Here is a 26205-nt window from a genome sequence, read left to right on the forward strand (position 1 = left end):
ATTGGACTAACAATACATTTCTTGATTAGCTTTTGAAGGTAATCCTTTCTGTTCTGAAGAAGGGTTACCTTTGAAATCTAATTAAAAAATGTATTGTTATCCAATTAAATGGTATCATCTTATAGAAACAAAACAGAGAAAAGAAAATAAGATGATACATTTCTTAGTGGAGGAGTAGCCTAGTGGTTAGTGCAGTGGACTTTGATCCTGGGGAATTGAGTTCAATTCCCACTGCAGCTCCTTGTGACTCAGGGCAAGTCCCTTAACCCTCCATTGCCCCTGGTACAAAATAAGTACCTGAATATATGTAAACCGCTTTGAATGTAGTTGCAAAAACCTCAGAAAGGCGGTATATCAAGTCCCATTTCTCTCTCTCTCTCTCTTTATTGGACTATCATCTTATTTTCTTTTCTGTGTTTTGTTTTATTTCTATTTTCTGCATTGGGCCATTTTTTGAGGCTCTTTACATAACGTTCTATCTGATATGGCCCATTTTGTGCCTTTCCCTTGGGTTTTCTTCCAAGCCAACCTTATGCCTGTTGCATTAAGTTTTTGGTGATTTGGGTCCTATACAGATGGATAGACATTCTCAAGTCCTTTTGTTTTCAACATTCTGATATGTTCTTAATAATAAAAAGATGTCTATCAAGCTCATTTTCAAAGCACTTAGCCTCCCAAAGTGCTTTGAAAATATGCCTCTATGTTTCTCATGAAAACCTCAAGAGGGCAGTGTTGCATTACACTGACAGAAAAGCTATCATTTATTAATTGAATTGCTGTTTTGTTAGCAGTGGATTTGATAATGCCTATCGGCGTAATCAAGTATCAGATGCATCTCTTTGTTGCATGTAGGCCCCAAACTGATAAATAAGGGATTTACATTTGAATCAGCATTAACTTTTTTTTGTTTTTTTATTTTTTGCTCTATAGCCTTTTTTTGTTTTCAGGTTATTTTTTAATAAAGTATTGTGAATGTGCGAGGACCAATTTTAAGACTGGGGTTTGAGGCACAATTATAAATTGAAAGCACATTTCATTTTAAATGATACAAAATACTTTGGATATTTGTGTTCAATTTTAATGTTTCCTGTAATTAGGCCAGCTACATAACCCTGCCAGCTTCTCTAGGTCTTACATTAAGCAAAATGAGCAGTGTGATTTCCTATAGCCATAAAAGGCCCACTCTAACTGTAGTAAAGCTGTGCAATTCACTATAGAGGTGTTATGAAAAGCCTGAACAAGCTCATTATACTTTTTCCAATAGAACTTTCTCTCTACCTGCAGTGTATTGGTGGAAGTCTGTGCAGAGCCTTTATTGGTGTTTGCAGTATACAGAGGTGGAAAGCATAGTTTAATAACTAGACTAGTGCTCTTTAATTTTTTTTTGTGGTTGTGACCCCTGAGTGGTACAGGACGATAACTTCCTATGAAGTTCCTGCCTAGGTTATGATCCCAAATATGAATCTTGCACCCCATATGGGGTCATGACCCACAGGTTGAAGAGCTCTGTACTAGGCTTTATATTGAGAAAACAAGAAAGATCTTTGGCAGCTCAGTTATGATGCAGAGTAACCCTTGTATCACGTCTTCTCCAGAACTTCAATTTTCATAGCGTCCCACAGATCAATCCAGAGACTTGTGGGTTATGTCCCTCTACCAGCAGGTGGAGATAGAGAGAACTTCAGAGGTTTACTATATGTAGTCATGTGCAGTCACCTTTACTTCAGTATTCTCTTTATCTAGCAGGTGGATGGTCATGTCTGTTCAGCTCTGGATTGATTTGCTCCTGGCCTGGTCCCCTGGGTCTAGTCGAGCTTCTGGGGTCTGAGGTGTCCCGCTACTGGGACTTGGGTGCACACCTGGTGGTGCCAGGCCCCTCCCTTCCTCCCTCGTCAACCCCTCCTCTCTGCCTGACTTGGGTTTGTGGTTCTCACTCTCCTGACTTTAAAAGGAGTCTGAGGTTTCTTTTGCTCCGGAGTCCTCTCCTGCCTTTAAAAAATGCCATTTGAGCACTGTTTAAAAAAAAAAATCTCCTCAGTCTGATTTGTCCAGTGTGGCAAGCTTATGCCGGTTTGCAGTACCGGCTGAATGGTGTGAGGACCGACTTGGCATGTGACAGCGATTCCCAAGGGGATGAGTAGTCATTATCCTATCTGTGCCGGTGGGGCAGAGCAAAAGCGGCTGCTAGTGTGGGAGCCACTGGGCTGCTGCAGTTTCCCATACTGGAGATCCACTGTACAGCCCAACTCCGTGGAGCGGTGTGCTCCTTCCCGACTCATTTTGGCAGGCACAGGGCAGTTGTTTTCTTGGGTGTGCATTCGCGCTTGAGGGCACTATTTTTCTTGCCATGCCACATGGCAATGCTGAAGCGCCGGCACTCCCCTGGGGCCTGATTTGCTTGTGATTCAGACAGTTTTATATGTAGGCCTTTCAGAAATGTGACTGGGGAACTGGGGTGGATCACTCCCAGTTTCTTCATATTTGATATTTAAGGGCTTCTAAGAAAGGAGGCCTGGGAAGGTTTGCAGACTCCTGTGGGAGTCCTCGGGTCTCCCACAGCTTTGATTCTCCCGCAGCTTTCCAGGGGTGAGGCTGAGACCCATTAGACCCCTGCAGCTGTTCTGTGGCAGCGAGAGCCTTAAGCTGCAGCTTGGAAAGTAGTGACTATCTGAAAGACTTCAGGTAGAGATGCCTGTGCTTCACTAGGTGATTTACACTAAGAATATTTCTGGACCCTCCTTGAGGAGGTTCAGGGTGTGTGTGTACATCATTAATGGAAGAGAGAAAGAGATCAGGATTAGGGATCCTACTCTAGGTTTTCCACTCTTTCCCTCTTCCCCTTTCTCAGAACATGGCAGTACAGTTTGTTTAGTTAGGCTTAGGGCTGTTGACTCCATGTTTCTTTGAGAAATGTTACATTTTGAGGCTAGTGCAGGCCTCTCAAGTTTCTCTCGGTTTTCATGGTAATCCTGCACCCTCTGTGCTGCCCTGGTGACATTTGCTCTGTGTGTACTGTTTACATCAAACTAGTTTTATTCAGGAGTGTGGCTGGCCTTTCAGCCTGAAGGTTCAGATTCAAGGCTGGTTTTATCCATGCTATTAGAAACTGTGGGTTCAGCTAGGTTTCCAGTGGGGCTTATTTTATTTCATTCTCTCTTACTGCTTGCCTGGCCAAGCAGTTCTTGCATTACTGGAACAGTTATCAGAACTCTACTGTACTAAAGATTTCCCTTCTTTATCTCTTTGCACACTGATACTGGCCACACATTTGCATACTAGCCTCAGCTACCCCAGTATCTGCAGCATACCCGGTACCTCTGATGGCTTCTATGGTATTTTTGGCATCTTTTCATGGTATGGGGTACCTACATTTCATGGGGAGTAGTCCAGGAGCTACTTCAGTGTAGAGGTAGCTTAATGTTGCAATCAGCTGAGAGTAAGCTAAGCACAGAGCGCTAGAGGTGCTGCTTCACGACCCACTGCAGCTTGCTAGCTGTAGTGTGCAATGGTGCAACAGCCATATTCTGCTACGCCATCTGTCTCTGGTTCTCATCTGCACTTGTTAGTTCCAGTGCGCAACAATTATAGTGCACAGTCACACCAGCCAATTCTTGTCCCTATCTACAAGAAGTTAGCATTGGCTTAGGCATCAGACCACTGATGTGGCTTCCAAGTCACATTTGGCAGCCTGCCTTTTGGAAGTAATCTTGGGACTGGAGAAGATCTAGGGCAGTTGGGTAAAGACCTGAGGGACTTCCAAGTCTCGGAGATTGCCAGGGGACGAGTTTAAGGATGATTTTTAATCTGCTTGGTTTTGTTGTAGGTTTTGTGGGGCCAGGAAAACCACTTTCAGGGTTTCCACTTCCACAAGCCATCTGGCTGCTGGTATAATGAGCTCTGTTTCAACTCCAGGTCAACCTATGCCTGCTGCATCTTCCAATGATGGAGTCCCAGTTCACTCCTCAGGCAGGACTCCTGTACTGGTTTCAGGAGGAGTGAACCAAGATTACCTCAGCTCAAATGTGTCTTAGTTTTTCTATTGCACAGTTACAACCTGGACTTCACTACATATTTTTCTTGGAGTCTACATGCAAGCTCAAACACTGTCAGGCAGTTCTTGTCACCTTGCCAATGTTTCTTCCTTTAGGCACAGTTGAGTCTGTCCCCAGTTTCAGTTGGGGAATGGGAAGTTGTTCCCTTTTCTTTGTAGTTCCAACCAGGGAGCTTCCTTCCAGCTGAGTTTGGACATCATAAGAGTCTAGGGTGTTTATGGTTCAACTTTTCACAATGGGAACCTTGCAATGTTCTGTCTGGTGGGGAGAGTTTCTAGCCTCCCTGGACCTCAAGGAAACATACTTTCATATTCCCAGTTCTCCTTGCTGCAGAGAGATCTTAGCGATTTTATGACCATGCCATTCAGCCTTTCCATGTTGCCGAGGACATTTTTGCAAGGTCACGGTGATAGTGGCAGCTTTCCTTCGTGAGGATGGATTGCAGGTTCAACCATACCTCGTAACTGGCTGATTTGTGTCTCTCTCTATCAAGAGACTCTGCAAACTTCATCCAAGATACCTACTCGTCTTCAGTCCTTAGGATTGGTAATCAGTGTCACCAAGAGTCAGTTGTTTCCCTCTCAAATCTGGGCTTTTCGGGGAGTGCTGTTCCATATAAGCTTGGGAAGTCCTTCCTTTCTTTTGCTCCTCAGCAACAGATGCCATCCCAAGTCAGGTTTTACTTTTCCTACCAGGTCCAGAATATGGGAATAGGTTCAAGTTATGGGCACAAGGTTCTCTCCTTTCTTGGATATTCCCCCATGGGCCTGAGTCCGTATCAGACCACTTCAGGGGTTCCTTCTCTGCTTTGTTCCCTATCTCTATGGTTCCCTTCAAGCCAACTTAGTCTCAATGGGTGATTTCTGCTGATATTTCAGTTCTCTCTCCCTGGAGGTGGTTATCTGCAGCTTGTAGGCTGCTAGGGTGTGCTCTAGCTGGCGGCAACAGATTTTGGATCCCTTCCAGAAGGCAGACAGTCGACCGTCTCACTTGCCAGATGTAGAGTCAAGGCCGGCTTAATTGCCAGTTTTCTTCTATGATTTGTTTCAGGCGTCAAACAGACGTTTTTGGCGGTTACAGCCTGTCATTTGGTGTGGTTGCGCTGTTGGGTGGTGAATGCAGCTTCTAATGATGGCTGGTTCAGCTTACATTTCAGGGCAACTATTGTTTGAGGACTCCATGAAGTTGGTGGAAGACCAGGGTGACTTATAGACTCAGTGTCTTCCTGAGGACATGTCTACAAGTTCTTTTTGGATGTGTCAGGCTCGCCCTTATCTTTACGACACCAGGGCTATCGTCCTGGGCAGCCTAGTTTTCTTTAGCAATCCAGTCCAGGCAGGTTCTCAGGAACTCCCGACTTCATCCGTTTGAGATCCTCTGGATTTCTACTGGTGACATGCGCACAGTACTGTCTTTTTGCATACGGTGGTTTCTGCCTTCCATCCCATTCCACCTTTTTCTCTTCCCTATACTATTTGGAAGTGACCAGCGAGTTCCGTTGGTCAACTCTTTGCTTCTTGCTTTGCTTGGGGCCATAGGAAGGTACCATATGAAGGCTCGCCATTTTTAGATTGGCAAATGTGGGCATAGCGGTTTTGATGTCAGGAGGAGCAGACCTTTTGTAGAATAGGCGTCAGTGTGATGCTGAAGAGCTGTTCTGCATAAGTGCCATTTTATTCAAAGCCCTTTTAGGGGAGCAGCTGCTCCCCTTGCACCCCACCTAGCTATGCCTCTGCATAGTGGAGCAGTGCCTGGGATGACCCACTGAGCAGAAGTGACTTCCTACATAGCCTTATGCATTGCTAAAGACTGTAGTGGTCTTCTAGTGCTCACCATTTTAAGATTAGCAGATGTAGCTGTGGCAAAATCAGAAGCAGACATATTCAGAACCTGGAGAGCCCTAGGTATATAAGAAGGTGGCGACTCCTTACAAAACACCCACACTGCAGTAGGATCATCAGATTCCTGACCTGCTGAGCAGAAATGCCTCCCGGCATACCCTCATGTTGTCCTCTGATTGGTCACAAGAAAGGGGATCTGGTTTCAAGAGCCGTTGGCTGAGAGGCAGTTTCTTCAGCTGGCCTCTGTATGGGACAGTCTCTCCTGTTGCGGGCGGCAGCGCTTTCTTCCAGAGCACAGTTGACTTCCTTTTCCATGTCCCGTCTGGCTTCTGTGGCTGCCCTTTGCAGTTCGGCCACTTGGTCCTCTGTCCTGCTGTGGATGGCTTTTTTGCAGATCACCCTCTTGATCTGCTGTCCTTTCCTTGCCAGGCTTTGCAGGCTTGGCATGGCAGCACTAGGCATTCCAGATTTGTTGTGGCAGCGCATGTAACCACGGCCTGTGGATCATTGCTCCAGTCTGCTGAGGTTGTAGTACCCCGCCCCACTTGAGGACTGCTTTGGTACATCCCACAAGTCTCTGGATTGATCTGTGGGACGCTATGGAAGGTAAAATTAGTTCTTACCTGATAATTTTCTTCCCATTAATCCCAACAGATCAATCCAGAGGCCCGCCCTTTGTTTTTCTGGGTTGAGTGTTTTCTTCTAGCTGCCTCAGTTTTATCAGATTCCTTCATTTGATTTTTGGCTACAAAAAAAAAAGGCAAAACAAATCAAAACATAAAGGAAACCTTCTGTTACCCTCCTGATTGGATTGATAACTGGGATCAACTTAGTAAACATATACTTGATGAATTTGCACCATTAATGAGATATGATAGGAAATCAGATAAATGGTTCAAAATAACTCTGAAAAAAGAATGTAAAAAATTAGGCAGTGGAAAAAACATCCTACAACTGATAACGGGTCAATTTGGAGGTCAAAAATCAACTTATACAAGATGTTACTAAAGCAAAGATGGAGTATTTTTCCAGTTTAGTTGAACCTTATGAATTAGATACTTCTAAACTTTTTAAATTTAGTGCGTTCTCTTACATCGGTGGCAGATTGTACAGAAGGTGATATTGTCACCGCCCCATGTGCTTCAGAGCTTGCTGTAAATTTTATTTATAAGAATGTAATTTTACAGGCACTAAAATAACTTGCCAGAAATACAGACAAAATAATACAAGAATTATTTCAATCAGGTAATTATAAACTCTTCCTTAGACCACAAAATAGAGTGAAACAAGACAAGGAGATCAATTAAACAACAGTAAACAAAGAAAACGTGGTATTAACCTGATTATCCCCATTTATTTATTATCTGAATTATTATTCCACATTGATCGTCTGGTTGGCTTCTTCAAACCCAAAATGGTGTATAGTCAATTTATTTCGTTGGAAACATACTTATTGTCCAATATTAGTGGAAATAATACAACTGATTTCATTTTTTCTCTTTTAAAACCAGAAATTATTTAACAATACAAACACTTGAGTCTCTAATCCAATTCCCACTGATTAAGGTAATCCCAGTTTCACAGGCTTCACTCCTTTTGAATTAATACACTAAGAGGAATCACTGTCTATTTTAAAAATAAGGTAGAAATGCTTTAATTGACAAAGAAGAGATATGGATAATTATTTGTATAGGAGTAAAACAGAGTTTTGATTAGGATTTGGGACTGTTTGTTTGATCACACGTAAGGATGTTATGAAGTAAAAAAAAAAAAAATGCAGTTTCTCATGGTTCCTTGGATATCTGGCCAGCTTATCTTGAGATCATCACATCTGCTTTTTATATGAGAATTAACTGCTTGGCTTAATTCTAAGCTTCAGTCGGGTAACTTTCCTACAACTAGAGGAGATATTGTCCTCATCCCTATTTTGAAAAATCCAAAAGGTGATATTTAAGAATTAATCAACTATAGATCGGTGGCATCCCACTCACCTGAGCCTCCGGAGTTCTATTTACCTCTGCTTTCCTCACAGCGTTAAAAAAAAAAAAAAGTCACGTTGCGCTTTGGCGCTTAGACGTTGGAACAGAGGTTTTTCCTTGCCTTTTTCTGTGGGACTGGAGCTGTGATACTCGGTCCAGTGAGGTAAGAGTGTTTTCTGACTCCTCCGGGGTGGGCCCACGATCGGGGCAATTTTGGCGCAAACCGCCATTTTGAATTTTACCACCGTTTTCGGCGATGGCTGCAGAGACAGTAAAGCACTGTTCCAAGTGTGGCAAGCGCAGATCAGCAGTGGGGCTCTGTAAATCGTGCTGTACAGACGTTAGAGCCGGCCCGAGCATGGCGAGCGACGATTCTTCGTGCTCTGAGCTGGCAGCGGGCGCCATTTTGAATTTACCACATGGCGCAACCTCTGCTGAGACGGAGAATCCTGAGCCCGGGGGGAAGGCCTCGGAGTGAGGCTGATATGGGAGCTACTAGCCCCGGCAGAGATCCGGGTGCCCAGGGTGAGTTTTTCTCCCCTGATTTTGTCTTATTAATGCATAAAGCATACATGCTTAAAAGAGCTCTCCCACAAAGCCCGGCATGGGCCTCTTCTAAAATCCCCCCCCGGTGGATTCTAGCCTGGGTATGCCCTCTGAGGCGTTATTCCCTGATAATTGGCAGAATATGAAGCGCAGAAGGGCTCATTTCCCTTCAGAGAGTGCTGCACCTCCATTTCCCCCCCCTGTGGTTGGGCTGCGAGGATTCAGAGGACTCTGGCAGGCCTTCATGGTCTGAGGAGCTAGAGTCTGGTGCAGAAGTGACTCAGGATCTGGACGATCCCTCCGCGGTGAGGACTTTCCACCGTGATGAGCTGCCAGCGCTTATTTCTGATGCTCTACAGGCTCTCTCTGTTGAGGACCCTGCCAGTGGCAGAATCCTAGGATGGCTAGTACCAAAAAGCCTGCTCGAGCCTTTCCTTTGCATGACTCCATCCAAGAGCTTATTTCGGCTCAATGGGCTGATCCTGAGGGACCTTTGAAAGTTTCTAGGGCAATGGGGCAATTATTCCCTCTGAGTGAGGAGCATATGGCTCGCTTTGCTATGCCTAAAGTGGATGCCCTAGTCACAGCTGTGACAAAGAGAACTACCCTCCCTGTTGAAGGAGGTGTTGCCCTGAAGGATATTCAAGACCGTAGACTGGAATCAGCACTTAAACGGTCATTTGAAATTGCAGGTCTCACTATTCGGGCGTCTGCTTGCAGTTGTTATGCTGCTAGAGCCTGCCTGGCTTGGTTGCAACAGGCAGTGGAACAGCCCGGTGATGGAGCGGAGCCCTTTTCAGATGTGGCTCCGCAGATGGAGTCGGCCTTGTCCTTTCTTGCTGACGCCCTTTATGATATTGTCAGAGCTTCGGCTAAACACATGGCAGTAGCAGTGGCGGCTCGCCGTCTTCTTTGGCTAGGCATTGGGCGGCGGACATGGCCTCTAAGCAAAGGTTGGTGAAGTTGCCCTTTCAAGGCCTTCTCCTGTTTGGTGAGGAGTTGGAGAACATTATGAAGGGCCTGGGTGAGGCTAAACCCCAGCGCTTGCTCGAAGATAGGCCTCGGCCTTCCTCTAAGGGTGCGGCGGTCCACTCCTCTTACAGACCTTGCTTCCGTGAAGCTTGAAGGTACCGCCCGTGGCGTTCTGCTGGGTTCACTTCTCGTGCCCGTTTTCAGCAGAGGAACTCCTTTCGCTCAGACAAACGTTCCACAGCCACTGGCTCAAGGCCTGGAGTTCAGGGGCGACCCTCTCAATGATGGTGCGCCGGCCCTCTCCTCGAGTCCTGTCATCGGAGGACGCATTTCCCTCTTTGCCGAGCAGTGGGCCAACATTTCCTCAGATCAGTGGGTCTTGGACCTGATCAGAGACTGTTACAGAATAGAATTCGACGCCCCTGTAAGAGACGTGTTTGTGGAGTCCCGATGCGGTTCTGCCACCAAACGGGCGGCGGTAGAGGAGACTTTACAAGGTCTGATTCAGATAGGGGCCGTGTCCCCAGTACCTCCCGCCGAACACGGCTGCGGCCGCTACTCCATCTACTTTGTGGTGCCGCGAAAAGGAGGGTCTTTTCACCCTATTCTGGACTTAAAAGAATTAAACAAGTCCCTGAGAGTGCGGCATTTTCACATGGAAACCCTGCGCTCCGTCATTGCGGCGGTACAGCCAGGAGAGTTTCTCACTTCTCTGGACCTGAAAGAAGCTTACTTGCACATTCCAATTTGGCCCCCGCACCAGAAGTTTCTGAGGTTTGCGGTGATGGGAAAGCATTTCCAGTTCCGGGCCTTGCCTTTTGGCCTCGCCACAGCTCCTCGCACCTTTTCGAAGGTTATGGTGGTAGTAGCTGCCTTTCTAAGGCGAGAGGGTATTCGGGTTCACCCGTACCTGGACGACTGGCTCATTCGAGCAAACTCTGCTGCAGAGAGTCAGCATGTAATAGCCAGAGTGGTCTCAGTACTTCAATCTCTGGGCTGGGTCGTCAATTTGGCCAAAAGTCATCTGACCCCCTCGCAGTCTCTAGAATATTTGGGGGCCAGGTTCGACACAGCCTCGGGGTATGTGTACCTACCCGAGCAAAGGCGGTGTAAGCTTCAGAATCAGGTCCGTCTGCTCCTGAGGATGCCCCGCCTGCGAGCTTGGGACACTGTCCAGCTGCTTGGATCGATGACGGCCACCATGGTACTGGTGCCCTGGGCGAGAGCGCACCTGAGACCTCTACAGTATGCTCTACTCCAAAGATGGTCTCCAGTATCTCAGGATTACCAATGCAGACTCTCTTGGCTCCCTGCGGCCCGACTCAGCATGGAGTGGTGGCTCTTAGACAGCATGCTGCGGCGAGGAATGCCGCTGGCGCTCCCCGATTGGTGCCTAGTGGTGACAAATGCCAGTCTGAAAGGCTGGGGTGCACATTGCAAGGGGAAGCATGTCCAGGGTCTATGGACACCCGAGGAGTCGGAGTGGTCCATCAACCGCCTAGAGTTGAAAGCGGTGTTTCAGGCGTTTCTGGCCTTTCAAGTGACCCTGGAAGGATTGGCTGTCAGAGTGATGTCGGACAACACGACAGCAGTGGCCTACATAAATCGACAAGGCGGCACTCAGTGCAGAGCTCTAGCCGTGCAGGCCAAACAAATTTGCCACTGGGCCGAGCTGCATCTACAGTTTCTGTCGGCAGCTCACATTGCAGGTCAGAGCAACGTGCAAGCCGATTATCTAAGCAGGCATCAGATCGATCCAGCGGAGTGGGAACTTGCAGACGAAGTGTTCCTGCAGATATGTGCCAAGTGGGGCAAGCCCGTGATGGATCTAATGGCGACAAGCTCCAATGCCAAAGTCCCGTGCTTCTTGAGCAGACTGAGAGATCCTCGCGCGGCGGGGTTGGATGCCTTGGCTCAACCCTGGCCTCCGGGCCTACTGTATGTGTTCCCTCCATGGCCCTTGATAGGGCGAGTGCTCCTGCGGATTCGGCTGCATCCAGGAGAAGTGGTTCTCGTCGCCCCGGATTGGCCCAGGAGGCCTTGGTATGCGGACCTCCGACAGATGCTCGTAGAGGATCCCCTTCAGTTACCTCTGGTTCCCAACCTGTTGTCACAGGGTCCGGTGACCATGGAGGACGCCGGCCGATTTGGTCTTATGGCCTGGCGATTGAGAGGGCGCAATTGAGAGGCAGAGGCTATTCCAATAACGTAATTACCACTCTCCTGCAAGCCCGCAAGCGTTCCACTTCCATGGCTTATGCCAGGATTTGGCGCCAGTTTGAAGTCTGGTGTGCTTCCAGAGAGATCACACCCCTGCGGGCTCCTGTCTCGCCGATTCTGGACTTTTTGCAGGATGGTGTACAAAAAGACTTGGCCTATAATTCCCTGCGGGTGCAAGTGGCAGCGTTGGCCTCCCTGCGTGGCAAGGTTGAAGGCGTGTCTTTAGCTGCTCATCGGATGTGGCACGGTTTCTTAGAGGGGTGCTTCGGCTCTGTCCTCCCGTGCGTGCACCTTGTCCAGCTTGGAACCTGGGGCTAGTGCTGAAGGCCCTTCAGGGTGCTCCCTTTGAACCACTTCGACGTGCTTCAGAGAAAGATTTGACACTGAAGGCCGTCTTGTTAGTGGCCATTACTTCGGCGAGACGGGTGTCAGAGCTCCAGGCGCTGTCCTGTAGAGACCCTTTTCTGCAGTTTTCAGAGTCCGGGGTCACGGTTCGGACCATGCCTTCCTTTTTGCGAAAGGTGGTTTCAGCGTTTCACCTAAACCTACCTATTTTCTTGCCCTCCTTTGTCGAGGAGGAGTTTCCAGAATCTTTTGGGCAATTGCACCTGTTGGACGTGCGCAGGACTCTGCTGCAGTATCTGCGCGTTACTAACTCTTTCAGGACCTCTGATCATCTGTTTGTTTTGCTATCAGGTCCTCGCAGAGGGTCTCCAGCGTCTAAAGCCACTATTGCCCGCTGGCTTAAAGAATCTATCTTTTCAGCTTATTTGCTTGCCGGCCGGCCTCCGCCTGATGCCTTTAAGGCACATTCCACTAGAGGAATTTCCTCTTCTTGGGCTGAAACTGGAGCACTCTCTCTCTTCAAGAGATTTGTAGTGCAGCAACATGGGCTTCTAAGCTCTCTTTTGCCCGACATTACAGGCTGGATGTGGCTGCCAGGAGGGACGCACATTTTGGAGCGCAAGTGCTGGCGCGTAGTGTGGCTTGTTCCCACCCTATCTAGGGATTGCTTTGATACATCCCATCTGTAATGGCTGCATCTGCTTGATGACAAGGAAGGGAAAATTAGGTTCTTACCGTGATAATTTTCTTTCCTTTAGTCATAGCAGATGCAGCCATGATCCCTCCCTGTCTGATGCTATCTGCTGTAAATCTATTTCAGGTTCTGTTCGTGTTTCCTGGAGATTCCGTCCTTGGGAGAAAGTCGGAAAACAATCTTCAGGATTCTTGTTCAATTAAAGGAGGATGACTTAATTCCCTCCAGTTTCATGTTTTGGAGGATGAGTTTATTCCCTCCGGGAGGCTGAGTTTATTCCCTCCAGTTATGTCTCAGTGGAGGATGAATTTATGCCCTCCGGGAGGATGTTTCATTCCCTCCATTCTGAGTTAATGCCCTTTGTTGTAGGGCCATCGTTTGCTGTGAGGAAAGCTCATGTTATTCCCATTGCGGTTTGCCATACTGCTTTGGAAGCTTCAAATACTGAAGAGAGGTAAGCTGGTATGAGTCACTGAAAAAAGTGTGCGCTCTATCTCCCTCTGCTGGTTGATGGACACAACCCATCTGTAATGGCTGCATCTGCTATGACTAAAGGAAAGAAAGTTATCACGGTAAGAACCTAATTTTCCCACACTGCAGGAACACATTGTCCACCCTCTATATTCATCATCCCACCATCTCTTTTTTTCCTCTTCCTTTTTCTCAGCTCTCAAACTGGAACATTTCCTTCCTTCCATTCATCCATCTCCTTTCTATCTGAGTACATCTCGCCTTCGTCGCTGTCGTCGTACCTCTCCTACTCTTCTCCGTACTCTCTTGCTCCTTCTCCTGCTCTCCGCAGGGGAATCCCAATCCTGGTCCTCCACATCAGCTCTCATCCTATTTGTGCAGGTCACACTGTGATATCTCCAATCTAATTTCTGTTCCTCTCCCCACTTCTTCCCTGCCTTTCTCTTGCGCTCTGTGGAATGCCCGCTCTGTCTGTAACAAACTTTCCTACATCCATGACCTCTTTATCTCTCATACTCTCCATCTGCTTGCCCTAACTGAAACTTGGCTTTACCCTGAAGACTTTGCTTCAGTCGCGGCCCTATACCATGGAAGTTATCTTTTCTCCCATATTCCTCGCCCGGTTGGCCGTGGAGGTGGTGCTGGGCTACTACTTTCACCCTCTTGTAGATTTCAACCTCTTCTTCTACCTCAGTTTCACTGTTTTTCTTCCTTCGAAGTCCACTCCATCCGTCTATTTGCTCCTCTGCCTCTCCAAGTAGCAGTCATTTATCGACCTCCTGATAAGTCCCTTTCTTCCTTTCTCACTGACTTTGATGCTTGGCTTTCCTTCTTTTTTGAACCTTCATCTCCTTCCCTCATTCTTGGGGATTTTAACATTCATGCTAATGATCCCTCTGACTCTTATGCTTCGCAGTTTCTTGCTTTAACATCCTCTATCAATCTTCAACTGTTCTCCACTGCCCCCACTCACCAGAATGGCCACTGTCTTGATCTTATCCTCTTCTCAAACTGCTCACTCTCCAATTTCTGTGCCTCAACTCTTCCCCTCTCTGACCATCATCTGATAACTTTCACACTTAAACACCCTCCTCCCCAGTCCCGTCCAATCTTAACAAATACATTTAGGAATCTTCAAGCTATTGACCCTTCTACTCTGTCCTCCAATGTTTCTAATCTCTTCTCTACCACTATGTTATCCAAGTCTGTCAATGAGGCTGTCTCTTCCTATAATACTATTCTCTTCTCTGCTGTGGATACTGTCGCTCCTCCCATTCCCCGTTCTGTAAAACGTACCAAACCCCAGCCTTGGCTGACCTCTAGAATCTGCTACCTACGTTCCTGTACCCGCTCTGCCGAACGCCTTTGGCTGAAATCCCATGCCCATGCTGACTTCATACATTTCAAATTCTTGCTGACCTCCCTCCAGTCTGCTCTTTTACTTGCCAAACAGGACTATTACATCCAGTTGACAAATTCTCTTGGCTCAAACCCTCGACGTCTCTTTGCCACACTGAACTCTCTCCTCAAAGTGCCTTCACCTCCAACCCCCCCTCACTTTCCCCCTAGACTCTGGCTGAGTTCTTTCATGATAAGGTTCACAAGATTAAACTTGAATTCTCAACCAGGTCACCTCCACCTCTCCTTCCCTTAGTCCATTCTCTCAACCCTCCAACCCCTGTTCTCTCAACCCTCCAACCCCTGCCTCCTTTTCTTCCTTTTCTGAAATTACTGAAGAGGAAACTACACATCTTCTTTCCTTCTTGAAACCAACTACCTGTTCCTCTGATCCTATTCCCACCCATCTACTTAACACTATCTCTCCTACTGTCATCCCTTTTATCTGTCATATCCTCAATCTTTCACTGTCCACTGCGACTGTTCCTGATGCCTTCAAACATGCCGTAGTCACACCACTCCTTAAAAAAAACCTTCATTGGACCCTACCTGTCCTTCCAACTATCGCCCCATCTCCCTCCTCCCTTTCCTATCCAAGATACTTGAACGTGCTTTTCACCACCATTGCCTTGACTTTCTTTCATTTCAAGCTATTCTTGATCCACTTCAATCTGGCTTTCGCTCCCTTCATTCAACTGAAACAGCACTTGCTAAAGTCTCCAATGATCTGTTCCTGGCCAGATCCAAAGGTCTCTCTTCTATCCTCATCCTTCTCGATCTATCTGCTGCTTTTGACACTGTTGATCACAGCCTACTCCTTGATACACTGTCCTCACTTGGATTTCAGGGCTTTGTTCTTTCCCGGTTTTCTTCTTATCTCTCCCAGCGTACCTTTAGTGTATACTCTAGTGGATCCTCCTACTTCTATCCCACTGTCAGTTGGTGTATCTCAGGGATTTGTCCTGGGACCTCTTCTTTTCTCCATCTATACTTCTTCCCTTGGTACTCTGATCTCATCCCATGGTTTTCAGTATCATCTTTACGCTGATGACTCCCAGATCTACCTCTCCACACCAGAAATCTCAGCAGGAACCCAGGCCAAAGTATCAGCCTGCCTGCCTGACATTGCTGCCTGGATGTCTCAGTGCCATCTGAAACTAAACATGACCAAGACTGAGCTTCTCATCTTTCCCCCTAAACCAACCTCTCCTCCTCCCCCATTCTCTATTGCTGTGGATAACACTCTCATCCTTCCTGTCCCATCAGCTCGTAACCTTGGGGTCATCTTCAACTCCTCCCTCTCCTTCTCTGCACATATTCAACAGACTGCTAAAACCTGTCGTTTCTTTCTCTCTAATATCAGCAGAATTCACCCTTTCCTTTCTGAGCACACTACCAGAACCCTCATCCACACTCTTATCACCTCTCTCTTAGACTATTGCAACTTGCTTCTTACAGGCCTCCCACTTGGCCATCTCTCTCCTCTTCAATCTGTTCAAAATTCTGCTGCACGACTAATATTCCGTCAGTGTCGTTATGCTCATATTATCCCTCTCCTCAAGTCACTTCACTGGCTTCATATCTGTTTCCGCATACAGTTCAAACTCCTCTTATTGACTTTTAAGTGCATTCACTCTGCAGCTCCTCAGTACCTCTCCACTCTCATCTCTCCCTACATTTCTCCCCGGGAACTCTGTTCACTGGGTAAATCTCTCTTATCTGCACCCTTCTCCTCCACTGCTAACTCCAGACTCCATTCCTTTTATCTTGCTGCACCACATGCCTGGAATAGACTTCCTGAGCCGGTACGTCAAGCTCCATCTCTGACCGTCTTCAAATCTAAGCTAAAAGCGCACCTTTTTGATGCTGCTTTTAGCTGCTAACCCTTATTCACTTTGTTCAGAACCTTTATTTTATCATCCTCAGTTTAATATTCCCTTATCTCTTGTTTGTTCTGTCTGTCCTAATTAGATTGTAAGCTCTGTCGAGCAGGGACTGTCTCTTCATGTTCAAGTGTACAGCGCTGCGTACGTCTAGTAGCACTATAGAAATAAGTAGTAGTAGTTCTCAGTACCTGTTTGCACTTTGGGAGAGTGAGTTTGGCTCCAGCTTCCTCCTCTTCATGGATTCAAGCCTCCTCTGGTCCTCCTGGGGTTAGTTCCCTTTGTTTCTGCCTTGCAGTGTCTCTCTTCGCTTGGCGTTATGGCAGCAGAATTGGTAAAGCTCTGCTCCTGCTGTGGGAAGCTGAGAGAGCAGCGTTGGGTCTTTGCCAGGGAGGGTGCTCAGGCCCTGGCGTGCCAGATGTCGCCAGTGGAGAGGTTGAGGCTGGGTCTTCCTGCATGCGTAAATCGCGCTCTTTCGGAGGAGCTGGTGGCCGTGTTGGATGCGGTGCCGCGTTTCTCAGCCTGTGGCTATTCCCACTCCTATGGTTAGAACAGTTTGCAAGGAGGAAGTGTTGGGAATTTCCCTCGTGGGGGAGTCTGTTTTATTGCTTCACCATGCTTTCATGCTGAAGCGCTCTTCTTCTGGGGCGGCGGTCTCAGCTGATGTGGTGACTCCTGTGGGTCCTTCCTCTTCAGAGCAGGAAGCCTCTGCTTCAAAATGCAGCTGTTGGAGATCCACCTCAGATGGGGACTTGGAGGCCCCTGTTTTTCCAGGCCCTTTTATTGGGAGAGGGGCTTCCTCTTCTGTGGCTGCAATGGACCTAGAAAACTTGGAGGAGGCAGAGCCTCTCCCATTTGAAGCTAATGACCCCTCGGCTGTGAGGGTGTTCCACAAAGAACTGCCCGCCTTTATTTCTGAGGCTTTAAACATTTCTTTTCCGGAGGCGCAGGCGGCAGTGGCTGCGATGAATCCTAAGATGGCCAGTAATAAGAGACCGCCTATGGCCTTTCCTATTCATGAGGCCATACATGAGCTTATCTCAGCTCAGTGGTCTACCCCTGATGTGTGTCTCTGGGTGGCTAAGGTGATAGCTTTCCTATACCCGGTGGCACAGGATGAGTTAGAATTACAGCGCTTGCGACTGCCTAAAGTGGATTTCGGTGGCGGCTGCAACAAAGACCATGCTGTCTGTTGGGGGTCTGTTACTTTCAAGGATGTGCAGGACTGCAAGCTGGAGTTGGAGTCTGCTCTGAAGATGTTCTTCAAGATGTCGGCCGTAGCATTGCAGGCGGCTATATGCAGTTCTTTTACAGCCCGCGCGTCCCCTTCTTGGGCACAAGAGGCGGCTGATGCCTTGTTGGATTCGGGGGCACAACCTTCCCCTGAGTTTCCTGATGCTGATACTGGTTTGGCTTATTTCACAGACACCCTGTATGATTTGGTTCGGGCATCCGCCAAGTAGATGGCTTTAGCTGTGACTGGCTATCGGTTGTTATGGTTTCGCCACTGGGCCACAGACACAGCTTCCAAGCAGTGTTTGGTCCAGCTGCCCTTTAAGGGAAAGCTTTTGTTCAGGGAAGATTTGGAAAAATTGGTCAAGCATCTGGGAGATTCGAAGGCTCAGCGTTTGCCGGAGAGGCCTCGTCCTTCTGCTAAAGGGAGTCGTCAGCGGTCTCGATTTCGAGACAGAGATCACGTGGGATGTTTCCTCTTGCGTAGCTAAGTCCCGCTTTCAACAAGCAGTCCTTTCGGACAGACAAAGCACTCTTGGTCTTTTCCCAGTATGGCATTACTTATGTACTTATGATGAAACTACAGTGTAGTAAATTTAAAACAAATCGGAGAAAATCTTTCTTCACCCAACGTATAATTAAACTCTGGAATTCGTTGCCGGAGAAAGTGGTGAAGGCGGTTAGCTTAGCAGAGTTTAAAAAGGGGTTGGACGGTTTCCTAAAGGACAAGTCCATAAACCGCTACTAAATGGACTTGGGAAAAATCCACAATTCCAGGAATAACATGTATAGAATGTTTGTACGTTTGGGAAGCTTGCCAGGTGCCCTTGGCCTGGATTGGCCGCTGTCGTGGACAGGATGCTGGGCTCGATGGACCCTTGGTCTTTTCCCAGTATGGCATTACTTATGTACTTCCAAGAGTGCTGGCAGACCCTCTGCTACTTCCTGCACCTTTAAATAATGGAGTGCTGGTCCATTTCGAGTTGAGGGTAGGGGGGTGCTTGTCCACTATTACGAGGCCAAACGTCTTCGGGCCAAACTTACTTCAGACCAGTGGATCCTAGATCTTATTTGCGACAATTACAAGCTTGAGTTCTCCTCTCTTATCGGAGATTTTTTCTTGGCATCCCTGTGTGCTGCTGCTTTGAAGTGAGAGGGGGTTCGTTCTGCCCTCTTGCAACTGCTCAGCCTTGGGGTGGTAGTGCCCGTATCCTTCACAGAATGCGGTCGGGGGCGCTACTTCATCTGTTTTATGCCCATGCCCTGTCTTGAACCCCAGGCAGGTGAATCAGTCCCTCTGAGTGGAGAGTGGAATGGTTGGCTCCATCATTGCAGCGGTGCAACCTAGAGAATTTCTCACAGATCTGGACCTAAAGGAGACTTATCTGCATATTCCCATTTGGTCCCCTCATCAGAGGTTTCTGTGCTTTGTCATTTTGGATCAGCACTTTCAGTTTCAAGCGCTGCTCTTGAACCTAGGCCACGGCTCCTAGAACCTTTTCGAGGGTGATGGTGGTGGTAGTGGCTGTGTTGCACCATGAGGGGATACAAGTTCACTCTTGGACGACTGGCTGATCAGGGCGTCGTTGACCTAAGACAGTATCCAGGACACAGCGCAGGTGGTGTCTCTTCAGTCCTTGGGCTGGGTTATCAATGTGCCCAGCAGTCATCTGTGTCCCTCCTAGATGGTGGAATATCTGGGGGTGCCCTTCATCACCGAGCTAGGCCGAGTGTTTCTTCCAGGCCAGAGGTGTCTCAGACTTCAGGAGCAGATTAGTTTTTTGTTGTTGGATCACACTCCCTGGGTATGGGCTTACACACAGGTCTTGGGGTCGATTGCAGATACTCTGGAAGTCTTGCCATGGGCAGCGGTCTCAGCTGATGTGATGACTCCTGTGGGTCCTTCCTCTTCAGAGCAACAGTCTCTGTTAAGTCGATGGTCTTCAGTCTTGGAGAACTATGAGAGGCTGCTGGTCTGGCAGCTGATGGCTTGGTGCAGTCTGGATTTGTAGCTGCAGTTGGCCAGTTTGCTTCAGGGTGGCCCTCTGAAGATGCCAGAGTGGACGGTGCTGATCACCGATGCCAGTCTTTCGGGGTGGGGGTGGGGGGGTGCATTGTCTCTCCCATTACCATCAGGACCTGTGGTCTCCGGCGGAGGCGTAAATGGCTCATCAGTCTTTGGGCTGGCTGCAAAACACTTCTGGCATTCTTGTCCCTCCTGTGGGGGAAGCCAGTGAGAGTGCTTTATGACAGTATGGCAGCAATTGCTTATATCAACTGTCAAGGGGGCATTTGCAGCCCTCAGCTGGCGGAGGAAGCAGCTTTACTTTTTTGGTGGGTGGAGGCTCAAGGCTCACATTGCGGGAATGGAGAATGTGCAGGCCGACTTTCTGAGCTGCACCACTCTGGATCCAGAAGAATGGGGAGTGCTTACTAGCGGCTTTCAGCTTGATCGGTGATGGGGAACTCCCATTCTGGACTTAATGGCAATGAACGCCAATGCAAAGGCTTCTCATTTCTTCAGCAGTAGAAGGGACAGGGTTGCCGAAGGTCTGGAGTATCTTCTCATTCCATGGCCGGAAGTAGTTCTAATTTGCGTCTTTCTTCCCTGACTGCTAATTGACAGGGTGCTCCATCGTGTTCAGGAATACGGGGGCCGGGTGACTTCTTGTGGCCCCAGACTGGCCCAGGAGACAGTGGTTTGCAGATTTTGTCTGCTTGTTGGTGGACTAGCCATTGCACCTTCCTCTGGCACGATCTTCTCTGTCAGTGTCTGGTTCTGATGGATGAGCCTCCTGCTTTGGTCTTGTGGCCTGGCTCTTGAGCAGGTGAAATTGAGGAAGAAAGGTTAATTGGATTTGGTCATCTCTACCTTCAGGCCAAGAAGCGTTCTTCTTCTGCGTATGCCTGAGTATGGCGTGTTTTTGAGGCCTGGTGCATGGAGGGGATGATTGTACCATTGCAGGCTGCATTATTGCATATTTTGTTTTTCCTGCAGTCTGGACAACAGCAAGGTTTGGCAGCCAACTTCCTGAGGGTGCAAGTGGTGGTCCTCACCTGTTAACGAGGTTGCATTGCTCGTGTTCCTCTTGCTTTGCATCTGAATGTGGTGCGTTTTCTCAAAGGAGAAATGTGCCTGAAGCCACCGGTGTTTCGTCCTTGTCCAAATTGAAGCCTGAACTTGGTTTTGTGGGTGCTCTAGGCTCCTCCGTTTGAACCTTTCCGTTCGGCCACGGTGAAAGACGTCATTCTCAAGTTAGCGTTTGTTGTGGCCATTTCTTCCGCTTGCAGGGTTTCTGAGTTGCAGGCTTTTTATTTCAGGGATCCCTTTTTCTGTTTCTTGGAGGCTGGGGTGACAGTTTGTACTGTTCCTTCATTTCTGCCTAAAATGATTTCCTCCTGTCGTAATCAGCCGCTGTTCCTTCCTTTTCAGAAGGATCAGTATCCCAAGGATTTTCAATGCTTCTGCTTCTGGATGTCAGGCAAGCTCCTCTTCGTTATTTGGCGGTAACTAATGATTTTTGTCAGTTGGACCATCTTTTTGTGTACTGTTTGCGGGGCCTTGGAAATGAGTGTCTGCTTCCAAGCCCACCATTGCCCATTGGCTTTGGGAGGCGATTTCTTCTACATATCTCCTTGCTGGTTGTTGTCCTCCTAATGGTTTGTGGGCCCATTCTACGCAGGCCTTAGCATCTTTTTGGGCGGTGACTTGGCTCCCACATCTGGATGAGATTTGCAGGGCAGCAACTTGGTCATCGGCTCACACCTTTGTTAGACACTATCATTTGGATGTTGCAGCTCAGGAAGATTCTTCTTTTGGTTCTGAGATGCTGTCTGTGGGACTTGCATCCCCCCCCCCCCCCCCCGCCCCCCATTTAGATACTGCTTTGCTACATCCCACAGGTTTCTGGATTCATCTGCTGTTGACGTTAAGGAATGTAAAATTGTCTTACCTGATAATTTTCTTTCCTTTAATCGCAACAGATGAATCCGGGGTTCCACCCTATTCAGTTGCTGATTCTGCTGTTATAGGCTGTCTTTTCTGCAAGAAGTTTTGCTGCAAGGTTTTAAGGGGAGTTGAGATTTCTTGTGTTTTCTTTTCTCTTTAGTTATTTGAAGTTTATATCTGTACGTGTATTGCATTTCTGTGAGGAAGGGCGATTTGGTTTTCATCATCTCCTGCTTTGTTACGAGATATACTGATTGGCCAGGAAGCATTACATCCTATTAGGCACAGTGCAGTTCAGTGCTCTCTATCTCCACCTGCTGGTAGACGGACACAACCCACAGGTTTCTGGATTCATCTTCAAATAAAGGAAAGAAAATTATAAGATTAGACATTTTACAGTTTCCATCTTACCTTTTATTCAACCAGACCCATCTTGCCGACTCCACTGTTTCATTCAGTCAAGATGGGGAGCGGCATTTTTACAATACAATTTATAAAACCACCTGACCTCGAGCCTACCAGTCACAAGTCCCTAGTTCAAACCAGTATCATCCACTCTATTTCTGTACTGGATGGACTCACTGAATTTAGTAGAAATATCCAATGCTGTTCTTTATAATTAAAAACAGAAAATCTCAAAGTCACTGGTTATAATACCAATAATACTGTCAAACCAGGACAATTGCTACCAAATCTTGTTACTTTTTTGGTAGCAGTTGTCCTGGTTTTTGACAGTATTATTGTTCTTTATAATTAAGAATGTAATGACCACCCTTCCACTCATTAATAGTTTGATCTATATCTCTCCAATGTAAATCTTGCACTGTGTCCCTTTTCTAACCAATGTTGTACCAGTGGTGCTTGTTCATATTTTGTAACAATTCTCAATCTTAGTTTAACAGGTCGACTACTTTGACCCACATAAACCAGTTTACAAGTACATTCAATTAACATACATAGTAACAATAAGTTTCAGATAAGGACCTGAATGGTCCATCCAGTCTGCCTAACAGAAATATACTATATTAGCACTAAGACTTCATGTAACAGTTTTTGCCATAATGGTGTGATTAGTCTGCGAGCTGGTCGAAACTGGACCTGTAATAACATACGAACACCATTGGCATCCACCACATTGAGTTCCTGTACTCTTCTCTTTAGCTTCCACTTCATATCTTTGTCTGGATAATAAGATGCAAACAGTTGATGTATATTTTGTTTATTTTTTTTACTCAGGTTCTGGTAAGACACCATCACTTGGAGGAGGATTTCATACCAGTTTGGGAAAGGAATCTCGAGCACAGACTCTCCAAAATGGTATTTATTCAGCTATTTTACTCTTCATGCATGTTATTGCATATGATATTACATAATTTCTTTTTGTTTTATACTGTGCTGCTGAGAGATCATGAGAAAACACGCAAATAAAAACTAGAACTTAGTTAAAAAAAAAAAAAAAGTTTATGGATGTTGAGAAGAAATCTACCCTAATAGTAGAGTGAATCACAAATACTTTATTTTATTCATGTTCAGCATTTTCAGTGTACAGTAAGTCAATTTTTAGTGTGTTATGATATAACTGTGTATTTACTTTGCTCATTCTGTCTTTGACATTGATATGTGCCATCATGGGCAAGGCTAGTGGGCAAATAAAAGGGAAAAAATAATGTTGCCAACTGAAGAAGACAAACTGGCAGAATGTAGGAGCAAGGTTAGTGAGGAGCTCATACTCTCAGCTAAAGAGGGAAAAGTGAGTGGTGGGATTAGTGGGGAGGTCAGGCCCACCAGCAGAAATCACCATGCTGCTAGACCAAAGTGAAGCTGGCATGGATCCCAGGTCCTGCTAGCAGAAGAGGAGAAGATGAGAGTAGGGAAGAGAAGTGGAGTGCAAGAGGGAAAACATGCCTTGTCTCTTCCATAAACTTGTACCTCATACCCCTATCCCTGTAGAGGAACAGCTAAGTGGCCTCAACCAGAGCTTCTGTAACATACGCTTCCATAGTATCCTACACATCAATCCAGAGACGAGTGCATTATGTTCCTCTACCAGCAGGTGGAGAAAGAGAGAATGTCAGAGGTTTACTATATGTGGACATGTGCAGCCCTTTAATCTCAGTATTCTCTCTTATCTCAGCAGGTGGATGGACATATCCTGTGCAGCTCTGAGGATTGAGTTGCTCCTGGTCTGTTCCCTCAGACTTTGTTGAGCTGGGGGTCTTAGCCTTATTTGGCTGTCAGGGGTACACCTGGTGGGGCCAGGTCCATCACCCCCCCCCCCCCCCCCCCCCCCCCGTTTTCTCCTATGCTGTCCTCTCTGGTACCAGTCTGACTTCAATCTGCATTGGCCCTGGTTGTGTGGTCTCCTGCCTTACAAAAAAAAAAGAAAAGAAAGAAAGCAACCAAAGAGTGAAATTTACTGTGAATGGCCGAGTGCCTGGAAACTTTGAATGCAGGCAGTAGCGGTTTTATGACTCTTACTTCTCCTACGGTAAGTAAACTTGTCGCTTTTCCTGCTTTGCCGGTGCAGCAGTTGGGGTCTGCTCCCATTGCACGCCTGGTGAGGTTTGTTACTACCTTGTGCGGCTCTGTTACCCGCTCCCGACACCTTACCTGCTTCTTTAGACCCTGGGCTCTTCCTCTGGACCACCGGAGATGTCGTAGCAGATCTTTGGCGGGCCTACCGCCCAGCGGTCATTTTGTGCCTTTGGTGCCTTTCTTTTTTTTTTTTTTGGAATGGAGTTAGGACAGCGGGAACACAGGCAGGCATGCTTACGATTCTCTTGACCGCCCGGCTCCTGATTCATTTCGGCGGCGCTCCAGTTTTTTTAGCGATACTGCACTGTTTGATAGCAGAGTTCTCCTGGTGAGTGGCTGGTTGTCCTTCCTCTTATCTCTGTTTTATGACGAACTGGACTTCGTCACCACAGGCGGTCCGAGGCTGCATGTTTTTCGGCCACTTTGTGCCGGTTTGGGAGGTTCGGCTGTGCTGGTTAGTGAGGGGAGCTTGCTTGTTTTTTGTGGGTTCCACAACTGTAGTGTGCTGGCAGCCACCATATTTTATTTTTTTCTCATACCTTCAGCTCTGTTTCTAAAAGATGCTGTTCCCGGCCAGGGTCCCTGCGGCTCGCGGGTAATAGTTGCAGGGATGCTGTGATACTCTCTGCAGCGGGTGTCTGTTTCTACCCTCTGCTTGAGGCCTCATAGCTTTGAGCTATGGCCAGTACACTTGTTATGCAATGGGTCCCGCCTTTCAGGGAGCATTTCTGCCAGGCCCAGTTGCTGCTAATTGATGTTAGAGATGAGCCTCCCATTGTTCCCTGTCTAGGGGGGCTGCGCTACCCTGTCCCTGGCTAGGTCTGCGGGCAGTAGTTATTGAGGTATGCATCCTAGTTAGGTGCTTCCCTAGTTTTATTGTATTTTCCTTGTCCCCTTGGGCTCAAGGGCAGTCGTCCTCTCTTAGCTTGGGGCAGGTAACACTGACCTTCCTTAGCGTAAGCAGCAGATGAATCCATGAACTGGTGGGTTTTATCCGTCTACCAGCAGGTGGAGGTAGAGATAACTAAGAGAGATACAGAGGCTACCAGCACCCTTCATATGTCAGTATATCTTTATCTCCAGCAGGTGGTGGACGTCTGCTTACCAGCTCCTGGATTCTTCTTTGGGACTTCTCCTGGGCCTTTGTGGCCAGTTGTGTTCGGGGGTGATTGGCTCATGGTGCCATCCTTAGGGGCATACCTCCTAGGGGGTCCCTGCCTCACCCAGTGTCCCCTTGCTCACTCTTGAGCCAGTCTATCTATTCTTCCTTCCTCAGAAAAAAAAAAGACAACAGGCAGAACCATTCAGCTGTTTAAAAAAAGAAAAAAAAAAAAAAACAGGAGCAGTGAACCTAGGGGAGAGAACCTGCTTACAGCCAGAGAATCGGCCAGATTCAAACTGTCTTTCCTGCCCTGTTGGCTTCTTCTCTTCTTCCGCCCTTTTTTATGTGGCGGCGGCTGGGGCCTCTGAATGTTGGTGCCGCCGCTTTGGGTGAGTGAGTTTGTTGTTGCTTATTGGAGCCGAGGTGGCGAAGCGATGCTCCCGCTGCGGAAAAAAAAGATCTGCAGCGGGATTGTGCCTAGCGGGCTGCTGTAAGTAGACTGCTGTCGATGGCGCTTCTGCCCCGGATGCTCAGGTTTCCTGTGTGGACGGCGCAGCGTTACACGCCATTTTGGTTGCTCTTCAAGACGCAGCTCCTGCTGATCAGCTCTTGCCGGCGGTGGAGCAGGCCGCTGTTGAAGTCATCTCTTTTCTTAAAGGACCTTCCTGTCTGCCTTTGGGGTTTTCCCAGGGAAGTTCCCAGGGTTTTGGGGAACCATTCTCCTCAGAATTTGTTCTGCTTTTGCACCAAGCATTCCTCTTAAAGAAGAACTCACCCTAACCCCCCTCCCCTTGGTGCCTCTGTGTCAGGGGGCAGTTCGGGGGCTTCCTGGGATCAGGTAGGGGCTTCTGCCCCGGGAGATCTTGCTGCTAAGAGAAGGAAAACCTCTGATTAGGTTTCTATGGGTCCTGCCTCCCCTTTGCCTTCTTTAGTGGCATCTTTGGGAGATTCCCTCCGTCCCTCCAGAATAGAGGAGTTTGAGGAT

At 47.6% G+C, this 26205-nt stretch overlaps 1 protein-coding gene across 2 annotated transcripts in view; it reads left to right on the forward strand.

The window, feature by feature from the left end:
* BRF1 (BRF1 RNA polymerase III transcription initiation factor subunit) overlaps positions 1-26205 on the forward strand; it is a 329398-nt gene that overhangs the window by 26914 nt on the left and 276279 nt on the right. For both annotated transcript variants that reach the window (XM_030214801.1, XM_030214803.1), the window contains exon 2: positions 22820-22900. In XM_030214801.1, coding sequence (XP_030070661.1) covers positions 22820-22900 — 81 coding nt within the window. The remainder of the gene's footprint in view (positions 1-22819; positions 22901-26205) is intronic.

Source organism: Microcaecilia unicolor, chromosome 9, assembly GCF_901765095.1.
Source record: "Microcaecilia unicolor chromosome 9, aMicUni1.1, whole genome shotgun sequence".
Lineage (NCBI taxonomy): Eukaryota > Metazoa > Chordata > Amphibia > Gymnophiona > Siphonopidae > Microcaecilia > Microcaecilia unicolor.